At 39.4% G+C, this 16,837-nt stretch overlaps 1 protein-coding gene across 2 annotated transcripts; it reads right to left on the minus strand.

Annotated features, from left to right (window-relative positions):
* Positions 1-9,740: 9,740 nt before the first annotated feature.
* On the minus strand, positions 9,741-14,798 carry irx6a (iroquois homeobox 6a). Of its 2 annotated transcripts, none has more exons than XM_080884933.1 (7): positions 14,468-14,798; positions 13,098-13,323; positions 12,235-12,344; positions 11,709-12,001; positions 10,898-11,575; positions 10,554-10,665; positions 9,741-10,234 (listed from the first exon to the last, which is right to left on the minus strand). In XM_080884933.1, exons 1-6 carry the CDS (start codon positions 14,479-14,481, stop codon positions 10,559-10,561), a joined length of 1,428 nt encoding a protein of 475 aa, XP_080741059.1. In that variant the 5' UTR covers positions 14,482-14,798; the 3' UTR covers positions 9,741-10,234; positions 10,554-10,558. The 2 variants fall into 2 exon arrangements, with proteins under 2 accessions (XP_080741059.1, XP_080741058.1); XM_080884932.1 differs by having other exon boundaries at positions 13,098-13,373.
* Between the last annotated feature and the right edge of the window lie 2,039 nt (positions 14,799-16,837).

The following is a 16,837-nucleotide window of genomic DNA, read 5'->3' on the forward strand; positions in this document are numbered from 1 at the left end:
GCATACCCCAAAATCTGCGAGAGAAAGAAAAGTGATAAACTGATCATTGACTGAAGCAGGCAAGAGAGCAGAGCAGTGTTTAAGCTTGGATGAACTGCAGATGAACTGAGTGAGTTAAAGCAGAGTCATAAACACATGGTGCTCTGTGTTATTGATTGGGGAGAATAAATGGATGTTTGCTAAACATATTAGATCAGAGAAGACGTGGCTCCCACACTGATCAGGATGATCTGCAGGGTGGCCCAGGCTCTTGTCATTTTCTGTTTGTTTAACTGTGTGTGCTCGAATGAACTTTTAATGTGTACGCATGTTAGTCTTAACCTGTGCACGTGTATTTAACAGCGCATCTAGACTTGGCCCTCGAGCAGTCTGCATCTGGTCTGTGATCTCGCTCTCTCGCTCTGTCATATACCCCTGCACCCATCTACGTACACAGAAACACATTCCTACCTCACTTAATTTTTGCCAAAACACTTCAGGTTGCCGTCACACTGTATGTGGTGGGAACTGTCTCTAGAGGTCACTGCAGTTCCATGGGTGACAGATGCAGCAGGGCCCAGCAACAACATCCTGTTTAACAGAGTAACTTTAGTCACCACCAGTGAGCTAAAAGGGAGAAGAAACAGCTGAAAGAAACCAGAGAATATCACCAGGAGTTTCACACTGTCACGTAGCTCACACAGACTGACATAAACCTATGAAATAAAAGTTGCTTGCTTGTCACAAAAATCTGAAGCTGCAAATCCAAATCAAAGCAAAGTTTGCACATCTATGTAATAGCATTGATTTTTCACTGACACACGCGGCGTGTTTGCAGCTTATATGTTGTGCTGGACAAGGTAAGAAATGTATACAAATCATTTCACTTTTGCCAAACATTCACAGGCACTATCTATTGCTTTACTCGCAGCCATGGGCAGCTGTAGCATGCACAGTGAAATAGGTTATCAAAGTTGGATTTTCAGAGTTCTGTTTTCAGCAGCGCTTTCTTGGTAACAGTTGAAATCGGTATGTTGCCAGGCACCCCTCTCGCACTAATTCTATTACACCGGGTTATTTTTAAAAGTTCTTTTTCTAAACATTTACTGTCAGTAATACACTGGAAGCTGCTGTTCCATATGCTTTGTTTGTATTGTGGTTGTGGTCGCAGTGGGGCTGACCTTGCCTGCTTCCAGTGAGCTAGTGGCAGCTTCGTAGTCCACTATGCCAAGTTTAAAATTAGCAACATATTTAACATGTACTCTACTGGCATCCAGTGTTTTTTCAGAGGGTCTCTTTGGAAGACCACAACCAGGCCCAATATAGAAACCTAACTGGAAGACAGTGGTAAAAAATAAAGGCAAAATCCAGAGCAGATGCTGACAACATCTACAGTGATCAGCCTAAGAAAGCTACAGCACTAACGCAGGACCACCAAGACAAACTCAGCTTTAGCAATGCGTCCCTCTTGCTGGCAAATGGGAACATATGTTGCTTCATGGCCACAACCTCAAGCCCAAACTATTAGCATGAACTAAACGACAAAACCATGCTCCTGTTAATGGTATAATCACAGGGGGAAGTGATTTATGGCTTTCATTTTTAAGGATCCCTCTCCCCATAACTCCTAATATGGAGGAAAATATCTGTTTTCACTATGGGAGCCCTCCCATATTGCCTTATAGGCTGTTAAAGCATGGAAAAGAACATATTGGTGTCATAAATCTAGGTTTCAAACTAGACAGCACAGAACATTGTATGATGTCATGTGAGGACAATAGTGAAAAAAGTTAAACCATAGGATTACAGCCTCGACTGGCTTGGATATGAACTCGGGGAGTTTGAGGTAGTCTCTATTAATAGTACTTCATCAGCATATCTGCTCTTGGATTCTTTTGCCATACATCATATCTCAAGCTGCTTCCAAGTTATATAGAGAAACATATTTTGAAAAGTGAATAGGACCTGTCTTAATGTTTAAGTAAAATTATCTTAGCGTTTTAAAGGTTTTGGGAACATTTGTCTGTAATTTCTATTTTAAACAAAATAGAAAATTTTCCTAATTCAGTGTGTGACTTGTTTGGGGTTTTTTGTTGTTTTTTAACAAAACAAAATTTCAAAACGCATACAACAAAATGCAATATTTTAAATAGTTGTCCAAATCAGACATTAGCAAAAATGATAACGTCTGATTTATGTTAGCATGATATATCAGTGACAACCTCGGGCTCACCTTTCCTGTGTTTTCCTCATCTCTTCTTGAAAACAGACAGTCAGAGGGCTGGTAATTCACTCTACTGTAGTTTGGCCTCTGACCAGTAGAGGGAGGTCATTGATTTATTTCTGCCATGTTACAGCAGGAATTTGCATTTGCCTCCTCTGGGTTCTTGATTATGAGTGATTCTAAAGAAATGTGTCAGTTATTATTTTTAGACAACCACATAATGCAAGCACAGTGGGTCCTCTGAAGGATCATTTATTCTGGAGTAGATAAGCATGTTGCAGCAGCCACATTCCTAAGGAACGGGTCACCAACTCTGATTAAAAGTGACTTCGCATAAGGCCATAAATATTTGTCAAGTCTACCTTTGAAACGCAGGCGAGCTGTGGCTTCTCTGCTCGTTTGCCACATGAAAGTGCAAATGGAAACACTTTAGGGTTCTGAGCTACATCAGTCATAGCTGGAATAAGATGGCCAATAAAAAGGGCATAATTATGATGCTCCATCATTTGACACAGCTCGAGGGTTTGGCTTGTTTACCTGCTTGCTATAAGCGAGAGAATTCCTGCTGTGAATAATGGAACTCGTGCTTTTATGATCACACTGTGTTTAAGAGTGAACTTTGAAAATGTGTGGTCTGAGTGGCACCTTCTTCCCCTCCCCTTTTCTTTTACTCTTTTTCTTTCACTCTGCCTTCAGCTGTTTATCTTTTTGCATGCTGAGCATTTTCCAATAGCCCCTTTGATGCCTCTTATTGCTCCAGTGTATGAAACCACGTCACGACCGGCATGCCACAGCAGCAACAATGCCTTGTTTTGAACCACTGCACTCACTTGTTGTGTGACGTTTCACAGTCTACTCATTGATGACTCTTGATGACAGTCCATTCACTTTGTTTTATGATAAATAAAAACATTTTTTCACATTTCATATAGCACATATTTATAGGACATAATTTGATTTAGAGCCTATATGGCTCTGTCTAGTGTCATAAATTGCTTTTTTTTTTTTTTTTATCAGAAGCCTTCTTGTAGGTATTCAGCATGGCTTTCTGTCATTTTTATCCACTTTGCATGCATAGATTTTTGAGGTCAGCATTGTCACAGTAATGATACATTCTGTAATCATGGAGATACTTTTCTTGGAAATGCCTCTGCATTCCTTCGTTTGTCTGCTTGATATATGAGCGCTATGAGTAACAGTAAGCAGGGCCGATGTAGACATCAAGCAGGTGTGGAGACTCCATTAGCTAGGAACCATTTGACTTGCACACCAGTGTCTAATCCTACACAGGAGCTTCACACAGAGAGGCAGGCCCCCAAGCAGAGCCCAGTGGAGAAGTGTGCTGTCGACACCATACTGTTACACAGCCCTGCTGTGAGTTTTCCTCCTGCCCGCATGATGCCAATGAAACTAATGTAGTGGAAATACTCTGTGTTCAGGTGAAGGAAGCTGTTCATTATAGGTGCTACTGCGACTCATTGTACTGAATATCTCTGAAAAAGAAAAAGAAAAAAACGTGTCAATTGCTGTAAGAGAGACAAGCTGCTGGCTTTACATGCTGGACTTCATCTGTCAGTTCTACAGTGGTGTTGGCACAGGCTGAACTCAGGAAATTGGAGACATAAATTGAAGAAAATTGATAGTGCTGCTGCTTTGCAGAATACTGTTGCTGAACACTGTTTTGGTCTGCAGTCCAAATGAACACCTCTGCAGTCTGTCACCTACATAGCGCAGCAAAAAAGAACATATTGTGACTTTCTACAGCGTATCCTGCTTTATCCTTAAAAAAAAAAGTTTGACAAGGTGTGTAGTTTGTGTTCATGTAATGAAAACTTGAAAACATGTCTCTGTATAGGTTTAGTATTTAGTATTTAGTATTTATTTATTTATTGTCATTGTCAAGAACAATGAAATTGCGTTTGGGGCTTCCATACAACCCAAAAAAAAAGAAGAAAATAATAAATACCCCTTAAAACCCAAGTGTACATATTTAACCCAGTGTGACTCCAATGCAATAAGACAATCCTTAGCAATAATGTTCGTAGAAATTCAGACAAAGACCTGAGAAACATGACAAAATACAACAATGCAACCCATTCAAAATAGGTTGTTCTAGAGTTGTTGTTTTTTTAAAGAAACAAAACAGATTTTTATTATAGTGAAATCTCATCTAAAAGACGGATTACTTCTGGCACCAGGAGTGTAATTTAAAACTTTTTTTCTCACTGTGTTAATATAACTTTATGTATATTTGACCCTAGCTTCACAATAGGTTAAAGGTTACAGTTGCTTTACTTTTTGCGCAGGTAGATCAACTAACAAAACACGTTCACTATCTAAACACTATCTAAAAGGTAGAAAAAAACATTACAGTCAAATACAAAGACAACACCATATACACAAGCTAATAAATTCTCATTGTCTCTTCATGTTAGTTGTCAGAGATCACTCACCTAATTTAATGTTGAATAACTTAATGTCAATTTTTTATTCATTCATTGTTTGCTGTCATGTTTCTGTCTAGCTAGTAAAATTAAGTTTAATATTTAGCTTATTAGGCCATCCAAAAACTGGGGAAATCTTTTTTTTTATCCATTTGGTCATAAACTTTAAGCCCTTCTGCAAGTGATACTGAGCAGTTTGTCACATCGTGTCTGCTGGAAAATGATGCATGAAGGAGCTAATTAGATTCACTCAAAATCAAACATGAATATGTACCTTAAAAGTGTGACTGTTATGATTTTTCTTTACCTTTTTTATAGGAGATCAAAGCTCAGATAGGCTATTGCAGAAAGATGTTATGGAGTGTAATATAAACCTAGAGTGATGAAGACTCCATGAGCATCTGTCAGCCTAGCAAAGGATGCCTAAATATTCTTTCATGTGCTTCAAAGAAATGTACACCTATATTGTGATTCATATCTAAAATTAGTGTTATATTTTCTGCTATTACATGGCTTTTATAGACTCTTGAATTAGGGACCTTGTTTAAAAGTCAACAGCAGGCACAAAAGGCCAACAGATGCCAAACATAAAGAGGAAGAAAAACAGAAGGAGAGCATGAGATTAAAAAAATGAGATGTGGAGGATGATTAAAGGGCATTAAAATGGCACAGAAGATTATTCTAATGTTGGTGATGCTGACCTAAGGTCAGAAAAAGAAAACTGCCAGGCCAGCAGACAAACATAAAACAACAATGAAGATAACAGGAACAAGGACACACAGGTTTTGCATTCTATAGGTGCAATACACATGCATACACACTAAAGCACTTCTTCTACCAGAATTTAATAAGGTTGATTTCATTTTTTTCCCACCTCATGATATCTGACTTGGCTTCTTAGCTCATATTATTCCCTCAGTACCACTTGCACTCTTTCCTGTATTACTAGTGGATCATGGGTATTAGACTGACCTTGCCCATTGGTTTAGCAGTGTAACCGACACCAAGGGAGAATCACTAGACAAGCAGGAGAAGCCATGAAAGCAAAGATGTAAAGCTTTGTTACTGTGAGACTCTTACCTTCGTAGTGTAGTATCACTTGAGCTGGGGGGGGGGGGCAACCTCACTATTCCACACTATTCAATTAAGCAGTAACAGATTGTCAGTGAACTGAGATAAGAGATGAAACAGAAACTATTGCCTCTCATCAGCTTTCCCACACTCAACAACCCAGAGTAGACTTGAAGACCCCTCTTTGGAAAAGTGAAATGAGGTCTACAAAAGAATCACGGCCCTGGGAAATGGCAGCACTAATATCAGTTTGTGCCATGCTCAATATCTAGTCTGGTACATTGGGATCCTGTTGGGAACACTTTTGAAAAGGGAAAAGAGAGCTGAAGCAGATCACATTGCCTCAAGTATGGCACTGATGATGCAACAGAGGCCTGGATTTCTTTCTTTTTTCTTTTTTTCTCTGTTTTTGGACTGTAAGCACAGGTCAACCACAGGGTACCGAAAGAATCAGGGGTCGCAATGCAACATCTACCCAAACTGCACAAAGCCAGCTTTTCATCCCCTCACTGGCCATTCCACCAAGTCTTTAATTGTCTTTGACAAAGCTCATTAGCAGAGACCTTGTAGCGACATCAGCAATCTGAAATTCCATGGAGGGAGACATGCACAGAAACAATGTCCCACACACATTTCATTGCACCTTTTGACGAAATGTAATGAAGTGTGTATATTGTCCCCCTCGTATGAACTCTGAGCCATTGCTACAAAGACTTTGTTTTATGAGCCCTAGCTGCCCAGCGTGGGACACATCAAATGGCACCTCCATGCTGGCTCTTTTGTCAGACTAGAGGGCAAATTATTGTTTGTAATGTTGTTGTTGTTGTTAATGTTATGGCTCCTATTTATACAAAGAGGCCATTGATATAGTGTCAAAATAATTCATGCTCTCTTACATCGCATGCAGACCCATGTTCATTAGTAGTGCCCTGAATGTAAAGTGCACATGTGATGGATGTTCCTGACGGTGCTTTGTCAGAAATTAACCCACATTGACCTTTAGCTTAATTTTGTAGAACATACAACAGTCATTGTTAAAATACTCTCAGGTTTTTATGGGCTTTGCTGAGTAAAAAATAAATAAATAAATAAAATAAAAAGTAAATTAAATAGTTATTAAAATTAGTTATGTTTTTCTGGTTTGCTCAAAATGGGAATTTTACATGTCACTGTCAATACTGGAGTGAAATGGATTATCGCTAGGCTGGAGCAGACTTTGCCTTAAAAATGCTTGTTCTTCTCCTTTTTCTCCACATACTAACTTACCAACTTCACACAATACTTGCCCATTAATGCGAGTCATCTAGCCTGCTGACTTGAAAAGAGCATAGGACGCAAGCAGAAACTTGGCACAGAAAAGACCAATGTGGGGCTGGGGTGGGGTTATTAAGGTCAGTGTAAAAACTTGTGGAAGTGTTTGATAGCAAAAGCCAAATGATTATAATGAAGCACTCTGACAAGTATGGTCACAGATTGATATTTTCAAACCTATTTAAGGGTTCATGTTTATCTTAGCTTGTTTTTCTATTTTGCATATTTGTGCCTCTTTCACAGATTATCTAAAATCTGTTTTGGATTATGCAAACATGTTCTCATAGCCACATACCATTTCGCCCCTCCCAGATGAAAAATGTAATTTACCAGGAGGAGCGCGTGTATTAGGGAGATTTATATGTGCATATATCCCACCTAAAGAACTTATTATTCTGTATCACTGTAGTTTGCCACAGATTTCATGTCTCGCCTCAGATTAATAGATGTCAGACAAACAAAAAGAAAATCTTGTCGGTCCCCTCCCCCTTGCAACAAAAACAAAAAATATGATAAATGCCTATTTACTCATCCTTACTGCCAGTGTGGCTCGTTGTTATTATTATTATTAGTATTAATAATCATAATAATTAGCTCCCTCTTCACGCACACACAGATACAAGTAGACCTACCCCAACCATTACCATGTAATAGATGTCAATAGCAGTAATGAAGTTTCTGTCATCCAGATCAGCTTCCATTTACAGCTGGCTGATGTATGCCTTGACTGCATCTCCTCTGTGCAGCTGCTTTCACCATATGTAAAACTCTATGTATAGGACAGACTAATTGACCTGTTAGCTGCTTCAGGCATATGCTGCTATATAAACCCATAATGGCCATTATCTATCCCCACCAGGTAGATTGCCATGCTGTTAATCCAACCACACATGTATCATTACCTTCAGTAGAATAAGGCCACTTTCCTTTGCGGCCTATGGTTTAATTAAAAGTGATTGTAAATATTTGATGTCATACCCTACATTCTGAATGTAAATGCAATCCATCGCGAGCATCGTCCTGTTACTGTTACTGTTGAGAAGTTGTTAGCAGCTTGACACGTCTTGTATTACAGTTGTCAGCCTAAAGAAGTGCAACTTGCAACTTGCAACTTGCAACTTGCAACATGCAACTTGGCTCAAAAAACTTGGCTCAAAAAACTTTACATAAAGTTTACACTGAATTTCATATAGCTCCTACGGGATGCATATGTGATCTATTATATGTGACCATTAGTAGAAAGTATGTGATGTTCAGTTTTTAAGGATGTCAGTGGTTAGTTTCATGCTTCCCCTTTATTTTTCTTTTTTGGTGGGTCAGCTGTAGTGGTCTCAGATCTTTAAGGAGCTTTGTCTGTATTTAAAATCTTCTAGAAATATTAAAGCCTATAGAAATATATTTGTTTTTGGCTTTCACTTCAGCCAAATCATTTATTGGCTGTCAGATTAACACAGAGCAGGGAAATTGAACCGGAAAAAAAACTTTAAATAGGCCTAAGTTATTATTCCTGACCTTCCTCATCCTCATCATGTAGACTTTCCTGGATTTACAGACAGCTACGCCATTGGCCAAGGACAAATGGGGTGACCACAGCGCCTATGAACTGAGCCCGAATTGCCTTAATACGGAAAAGACTTTTATTACAAGCATAATCCGACAAGTACTACCTCAAATGACGGGACTGTAGGCTATTTGGTCTACAGGTATTATTTCGCTGGTGGTATAGAATTAAATTCAGTCATATCTAAATCTCTTCCTGCTCATGTAATAACGATTTTCAGGAATTAAGACAGGAGATTAACTCAGAAACAAAACAAAATAAAACTTCTTTCACTTCGCTGAAGGAAATTGCAACGTAATATTACAGATAAACGCGTTTCGCAAATTTGAAACAACTATATGAATCATTTAAAATGCGTTTTCTCCTTAATCTCAGACTATTCTAGAGTGGTCTCCATAGAAAAAACACGTTTTCGAATTGTAACGCTGAATATTTCTTAACATTGTTCGGAAGAGTAACGCGCAAAATAAATACGCACAGCACCTTACGTCTTTTACTACAGAAGTATTTGATTTTAAAAGTTTGAAATAGGAAGATTAAAAAAAACAAAAACAAAAAAAAACTTTTTTCGGACCGTCAACACGGATCATACACTACAGTGATCATCTTAATACCGCTGTCTGTACAAGAGGCAGAAGAGTTAAGCCATAACGAGACGGTCTATAGGCAAAACATCCAAATCAAAGGGACTTTGAGGGACCATGTGAATTTCTCTGCCGGGTTTGATCCTACAAATGACCTTTTAATTAACACAATGGTAAGTTAGTGCAGAGGCTCGCTTCACAAGGGACAAAGCAGCATTCATTCTATGTTCCTCCCTCGTTGCTTAGCCTGAACAGTAACAAAGTGTTTGATGCCACTTCTGATTAGATGCTGACAATAGAGAGATGATGTCCCCTTTCTTCCACAACTTGTGGATTTCACTCACGTCCTCCTCTGAATTATGACCTTCCATCAGCGCAGCGGCTTTATACATCGAGTCAAGATGATAAACTTTGATCAAACCCGCACACGCAAATGTTTTTTAATTGCCTGATTGGATGTTAAGCTGTATAAATAATCACGGCACAGAAAACGAAAGCTCTTGGGAAAAAATGTATTGTTAGAAAAGATGTCATGAATGGCAAACACAGGAGAAGCTCACATTTTAACACAGGGACAAAACATATTTCCAAGTCCACAGCGGATCCAGTCGTTCATAGCCAGCTTTGAGTCCGACAAGCTTTTCTCTTTTTACATCTGGCAAAATGACACGAAGCCACAGACAATTGTAACAAAATATTCAAAAGAGATACAAAGTCAATCAATAAACACGGTAAATAATTAGCCAACAGACGACATAACAAAATAATAAATACGTAAAGAAATAAATAAGTTTGCTACACTACACGATTGCCATACACAAATTCGGCCGTTTTTTTATTCGGCCAGTCTCACACATTTGCATCTAGATTTTTTGCATAAAGTCTTTAACACCATAAAAACAATGTTGTGCAAAATGATAGCCACGTCCACAGTTTGACAGCTCACACTGCAGCAGCGCCAGGTAGTTCCCATGTGTCATTCTGAGGCCGCTAGTTGGCCGGTGTGTCATTTAGTGCATAATAAATGTCCCAATAGTTACTGTGGTATATTTCCAGCGATCTAGGAGGAAGAACAGCAGGGATTGAAATAAACGCACAAAATAGAAGGAAAAAAACTTTATGGTATGAAACATTTCCAAAGAGAAGTTGAGCATAAGAAGAACTGACATACTTTTGACCAAGTTTATGAATGATATTTGACACTAATCTGATAGAAAAAATAAAATAAAAATAAGCAACATATAAACAAAAAGAGAAAGAGTAACTGCATTCTTGTGAGTGTTTGATGTTTTTACTTGCCTCTTCTCTTTCTGTGTGAAAAGCTGTATGTGTGTGTCATGACTTCACTGATTTTTTTCCACTTCAGTGCAGACTCTCACCTGCTTCACCTCTTCATCACTGGTCTGAAAGCAGTGACCTTGTCACCCTGCACGGTCCCACAGGTTTCACTGAGGTCAGATGACTGTGTCTCGGCTTTGCCACTGGAGAATCCTGCACACCCAAGTGAAAACACATCTAAGAAGCTTACCTCAAGCACAAGTTGGCAGAAAGTCCCTCACCACTTTGTAACTCATAAATTGTGTTTGTGAACACAAAAATGGAAAGTTTTGCTTTATTTGTGTACATTAATGTGTTCAAAACAGTATGCTTGTGGCTCATTATGAAAAGACAAACATCAATGTTATCTGTTATGTGAAACTCAGCAGGTAAAAGATAGACATACCTTCAATGGTGGAGTACTGACATGTGTCTGGGAGTGCAGCATAGGATGAACAGTGAAGTTGGAGGCTCTTGGGACCATAGCTGCTAGTGCCATAGACCTTTGAGTGCAAGGACGAGCCCTCTGAAAAGGGGCTCTCAACATTGGTGACACTGCTAGATTCATGAAGGCCTCTAATGCCTGCACATTGTCCAGTGGGAGCCCCGATAAGTCTGGTGCTCTGTAGCTGGCAGTCTCCGGTTGAGTTTCCTGTCCTCAGTTCAGAGCCATGCTGCTGAGGGCTCAGAATGACCCCCGAAGCTGCCGTCCGAGCCAGAGACCAAATCCGTGGCTTATCTGAAGCTTCATAGTGCGACAAGGACACAGTTCCTGCGGCTGGGCTGGTTGAGGAGGGTGCTTTGGACACTACAGGATCCAGGAAGTCAGCCGGGAGAGGAGGAAGGGTGGTGACATTCTTGATGGCACAAGGGAAAGAGTGAAAGCTGTTAGTTAAACTCAGGTGTAGTTCGGAGCTGCAGTCTCTTTTTTGAGGTGCTCCAGATCCTGCCATGGTCCTCTGGAGGTCGTGCTCATCCGATGCCACCTTTTCACAGTCACTGTCCAGCTTGTCACAGTCATCGTCATCCATATCCTCCAGATCACTCAGATGTAAATCCTTTTCATCCTTGCAATCATTAGAATCTACATGAAAGAACAGGTTTTATATTCTTAATATGCTGTTTGTCATGGAAAAATAATAAATACATTCAATTAAATAATTTTTAAACTTTGAAAACCATTTTTTACCAACAAGAAAAAAAATGCAAATCATTACCTTTGGTAACACCGTCTTGCTCACTCTTAAGGTCATCCTTCCTGTCATCATTCGCCTTATTCTTTGGTGACCAGGTCATCTTGTTTTCCTTTTTAAGCCTTCTCCTGGCATTGGCGAACCAGGTGGATACTTGAGTGAGTGTCATTTTGGTGATGATGGCCAACATGATCTTCTCTCCCTTGGTGGGGTAGGGGTTTTTGCGGTGCTCATACAACCATGTTTTCAGAGTGCTGGTGGTTTCACGTGTAGCGTTCTTTCTTCTGGCTGTGCCATTAAAATCTACTGTCCCGTACCTGGAAATACACACACATACACACACACGCATTCAGCCAGGGAAAGAGTCACCATTAGTGCAGAGGGTAAATTATATAGTAGACTACTAATTCAGGTATCCTCTATTGTTACTCTCTGTTGTTTGAAATGTATACAGTTTCACCAGATCCAGGTTCCACTATAGAGTTAGACTCAGACCTCAGATCTAAATGTGTCACCATTGAATGGTTGTTTTTAATGATGTAAAACTTACCTGTCATATTGATACTGTCCCAGTGAGTGATCATAAGGATAGTACGCAGCAGTTTGAGTAATGCCAGAGTGTAAAGTGCCTGTGCTGTCCTTAATGTCATACTGTGGATTCTGTAAAAGAGAAGGCGGTTGTTATACATTATAAACATTCTGAAAGTTTAGATTAAATATGTTAGCATTCTGAAGATATCTGAAAGTTATTTCATGTATAAAGTATCTTAGTTCCATGCTAATAAATAACAAGCAAATGATTCAAACTATGAGTTATTAGAGGCAGAAAAGATTTCCCATACATGACATCGATTTGTCACATATGTATTTTGATTGTGTTTGAAGTATGATGTGATGTCCAAAAACAAGTGTTGTTAACATTTTTTAATAATATTAGTTCAATATTGTTTTAGACATAATGCAAAATACTTAAATAGACAGTCAACTTTAATTATTTTTTTTAAATATAGACGGAAATAGAAAGAAAAGTTTCAGCTGCACTGCAACAACTCAAACTTCTACTTTTTTTAAAGTAAACAATTTGCTCTACTAGTTGAAGAATCTGATGCCCGCCACCCCCAAAATTACAGAAACGAGTGGCAATATTTTAAAACAAAACACAAAAAGGGGGTTTAACTTTAAATTAACAGTAAATTTTGTTCAAATCAATCGTTTTTGACTCTTTGACTCGTTCACCTGTCTCTTTTTCCTCGTTCTTTTGCTGCTTTGAAGGGGAAGTGCGACAAGAGCTGCCGTTGGATTAAAAGACTTATCGAGACGGATATGTTTGCAGTGTGAGATAAATTGATAAACCTAGCTGATCGATCAGCCTGAGACCCCCCCCTCCCCCTTTTGCGCATCAAATGAGCCCACCAGAGTGGAGTAGATAGCGGATGGGTCGGTGCTGTAGGGGAAGTAGTTGGCGTAGTTCTGGCTGGCTGCGGCCGCTGCGGCGTAGGGAGAGCTGTACATCCCCAGCGCTGCGTTCAGCTCCGTCCGGCTGCTTGCCAAGAGCCGGTTCTCGTAGGACGGGCAGCAAAAGGAGGCAGCGGCGGCGGCAGCGGCAGTCTGGGAGCTGCCTGTCCCGTCAGAGACCGACCTGGAAATCGAATCGCAGCAAGTCGTACTGGGGTTTGCCGACACGAAAAACTGCATGAAGAGAATTGTGGATAGACATGGTCACTGGCTGTTTCATCTCTCATGTGGATGTCTGTGGCAACTCTGAAGTGACTGGGCTATGCTCTGCAAAAATCTTAGCCTTAGTCTAGTTGCTTTAGTATCTTAAAATGTTAAAGCAACCGGTAATTGTGAGCTGATTTCGTTTGCTGCTCTTGAATGATCACGATTCAGGTGTCGTTGCCTTTACTTGTGACCTGCCTTAATTCAAGGTAAGTCACTTTTCAGAGAATCCGTGAAATGATAGAAAGTAGGTCGCAGGGAAAAATAAAACGACAAGATATAAAATGTCATTGTCTTCTTTTTTTTCTCCCCACAATTTAATAACAGTTTTAATTCACTACTTTAAACTGCGTGCGAATGTAAAAGACATAAATAGTTGTTTTCGGATATGAAGATGAACAAGAAAAAGTGACCTGCTTCATTTTATCACCGAATTTAAAAAAAAAAAATGTTTCCGTATAAATAAACAAAATGCAGTTGCAGCAAAGTCCCAATATCAGTGTTAATGCAACGATCTGACGTTTACGTTCTGCCAAAAGTCAAAATGTTGTCCTCGGAGAAGTTGTCTGTTAACTTTTTCAGGAGTAACTTCTGTCCCCTCATCGACCTGAACTTCTTCGAACTTGTCATTTGGAGCAATAAGAATTTATTAAAAAGGTAAATAAAGCGGTTTAATAAAGATTTAAGCCTTTGAAAATACTCCAATCTTACATGTCAAAACAACTCCATCAGAAAGTTTGCTTATGTGTACAGCATGCTTAACAGCCCAATTACACCTCATAGTGTGCGATAGGTGACATTCATCTCTATTGTCATCAGAAAAACACGTGAGTTCATTCATAATTCAGTGTAATTGGACACGGGTGTGTGTGTATCGATATTTGGTTCAACAACAAAAGCTCCACGCGAAAATAGCTGTCAATACTGTCAAAGCAGTCACTCTTTCGTTTATGTTTCTCAAAAAACTAAACGCCTTCTTATTGGTGAAATAAAGGAAAAATATGAATTTAGTCTTGTTTCTGTATACACTATATTTAGGGTAAATGAAAAGCAAAGTGTCTTACCTGTGAAGTTGCATTGTAGGGATATCCAAATTGCGAGAAAGACATAGCTGCTTCTTTTGTTACCATCAGGAATATTCTTCACCCTTGATCGATTGCAACCAATTCTACTTCAAATCCACCGTCTTACACACATTTCCACGCACGGCCTTTCGCTCAATAATAGATGACTTCACTCATAGGAGGGAGACTTTAGGCTGACACCAGCTGCAGATTGTTTTATATGAATGAATAATCCCCCCAAGGACCCAATAAGAAATGAAATTAAGCGTCATTAAGTGCAAAAAAAAATTGTTGTTGTGTTAGCTGAAGGAGGCTTAAAGGATAACGTAAGTCTTCCAAGATATGGACTCTGCTTGTGCTATTATTTGTGGCTCTATAGTTCTTTAGCATTCATCCATGCAAGGGTATCAGCGTGACGTCACTGTAATCCCGGAACGGCAGGGTACCAAGGATAGAATAATGTCTTTGCCAATCACGTCCAACACAGGGTTTTCTTAAGGTGCACTGTACACAGCCTTGTTTCGCTTTTGTAATAGAATTCTTTACCGATTTTCTGAGGTAAAGTCTCGGAAAATTGCACCACTGTTCATTATTATTGAATTGTAACAATGCAATATGGAAACCCTTTGTGAAGTTAAATAAACTAGAAAAGAGAGAGAGAGAAACACCGGCGATGTTTAGGGTGTCTTGTGAGATATTTCATTACTTTTTTACTTTATCTAGACAAATAGAAATAACACATGTTGCCTAAACTAGAAAAGTCTGCACTATTGTCTGCTTAGATAAAACTGATACCTAAAACGCTTTGTATTATTTACAGTGTATCACAGCTATAGATGGCTGGACCTCTAATACTTTTTTTTTTTTTAAATCTCGACCTTTGTTCGCTTCTGGCTCTTTGGCCAGAGGTCCATCCCAGAGTTAATGACGATGATGTTTCTATCTTTCTCTATTAGAGAGAGGGGCAGTCCCAGTAGGAACGGTTAGAGGGGTTTTTGGCAGGTCAATAGACCAGTGATTGATGCGCGCCTGGAGACCTACGTGACCATTACGCGTAATGCGTAATTGTATCAATTAACAAATGGATACATGCCCTTGTTTAACCAACGAGTAACAGAGTGAAAATATGCCTTAGAGGTGAAATCCGAAGAGCTATGCTAGAAAAAAAGACATTGGAAGCCGTGCTCCCCAGTCTAATTAAATATCCGTGCATGGGGGCGACGAGAATTGCATTTTAATTGAATGATGCTCACTTGAAAGATGGGTAAGGAATGATGCTGCCTCACAGTGAATGAAACTAGAAATAATTTTAAGCCTTATTAGATTAGGAGCTCAGCCATTACCAGTTGTCTCACTCTCTCCCATAAACATAAACAAGCTTTACCCTCTTTTCGTGTGTTGAGATGTTACCGGTAGGTAAGAGATCTGTTTATTTCTCTTCTACACTCGCCACTTTTGCGTTGGCAGTGACAGAGGTGATCGGTCTAACTGAGTCATATGATCTGCCCATTTCTGCTTGTCTAGAGAAGTGTAAGTTTCCCGCTGTCACGACTGATACCTTGAGCCAAATTTTCCAGTGCCTTTAATTTCCCTGGCTGATGAATGGCTTTGACTCCCCAGGAGGCGCATCTGCGATTACGGGCTTTCTCTCCAAGGGGCGCTAAAGAGCCACGTGCTGGAAATTAAGATCTCCTGTTAGAGATTCTTCATAGAGATAAAATGGTCGGAGTTGTCACGGTCCAGGCTTTGAGAAATGCCGTTTTAAACACCCACGGGCAACAGTAAGTCTTAGAAACGATGCCTTTTGTCCACACAAGTGCCCGTTTCTTCTGAAAGGCCACTAAGCTACAGCAAAAACTTATTGGATAACAAACCATAGTCCGCTATTATTTCCCCTGTTAAAATCATATTTTGCAAAATTTTATTTTATCATTATTTACATCAAATTCAGCATCATCTCACAGGGTCACTTGTGTTCATTTCTTTCTCTTGAGTCAAAATTCACAGAAAAGGGAACTGAACGAGCAATTTAAAAAAACAAATACATATACGAACTTCACAATATCATAACACCATTTCCATTACGTTCTTGACATAAACACAAAGAAGATAAACTGCAGAGGAAGAAGAAAAAGGAAATGGCCATTATGACAGTGTTTTATTATTTTTGATGAAACAGTGAGGTATGAATCAGATGAGTGAGCAATGCTTATAGATCCAGACAGCCTGCTTTTACAGAGATATGTAAAACAGCCATATTTTCAGCTTTTTGGCAGTACAATTTTTAGATGTTTTGAAATGTTTTATTAAATGTTAGAAGGTTAGATTAGGTTAGGTTTTCCCAACTTCTACAGGCAGCCAAAAAGTTGT

Source organism: Rhamphochromis sp. 'chilingali', assembly GCF_963969265.1.
Source record: "Rhamphochromis sp. 'chilingali' genome assembly, chromosome: 6".
Lineage (NCBI taxonomy): Eukaryota > Metazoa > Chordata > Actinopteri > Cichliformes > Cichlidae > Rhamphochromis > Rhamphochromis sp. 'chilingali'.

Excerpts from the sequence above, each read along its gene's own strand:
- irx6a (XM_080884932.1), bottom strand. The coding sequence starts at position 14,533 with ATGGTAACAAAAGAAGCAGCTATGTCTTTCTCGCAATTTGGATATCCC. Across the intron at positions 12,002-12,234 it reads GGACAGTATCAATATGACAG|GTACGGGACAGTAGATTTTA; the intron begins GTAAGTTTTACA and ends GTGTATTTCCAG. Across the intron at positions 10,666-10,897 it reads TCAGTACTCCACCATTGAAG|GATTCTCCAGTGGCAAAGCC; the intron begins GTATGTCTATCT and ends TTGGGTGTGCAG.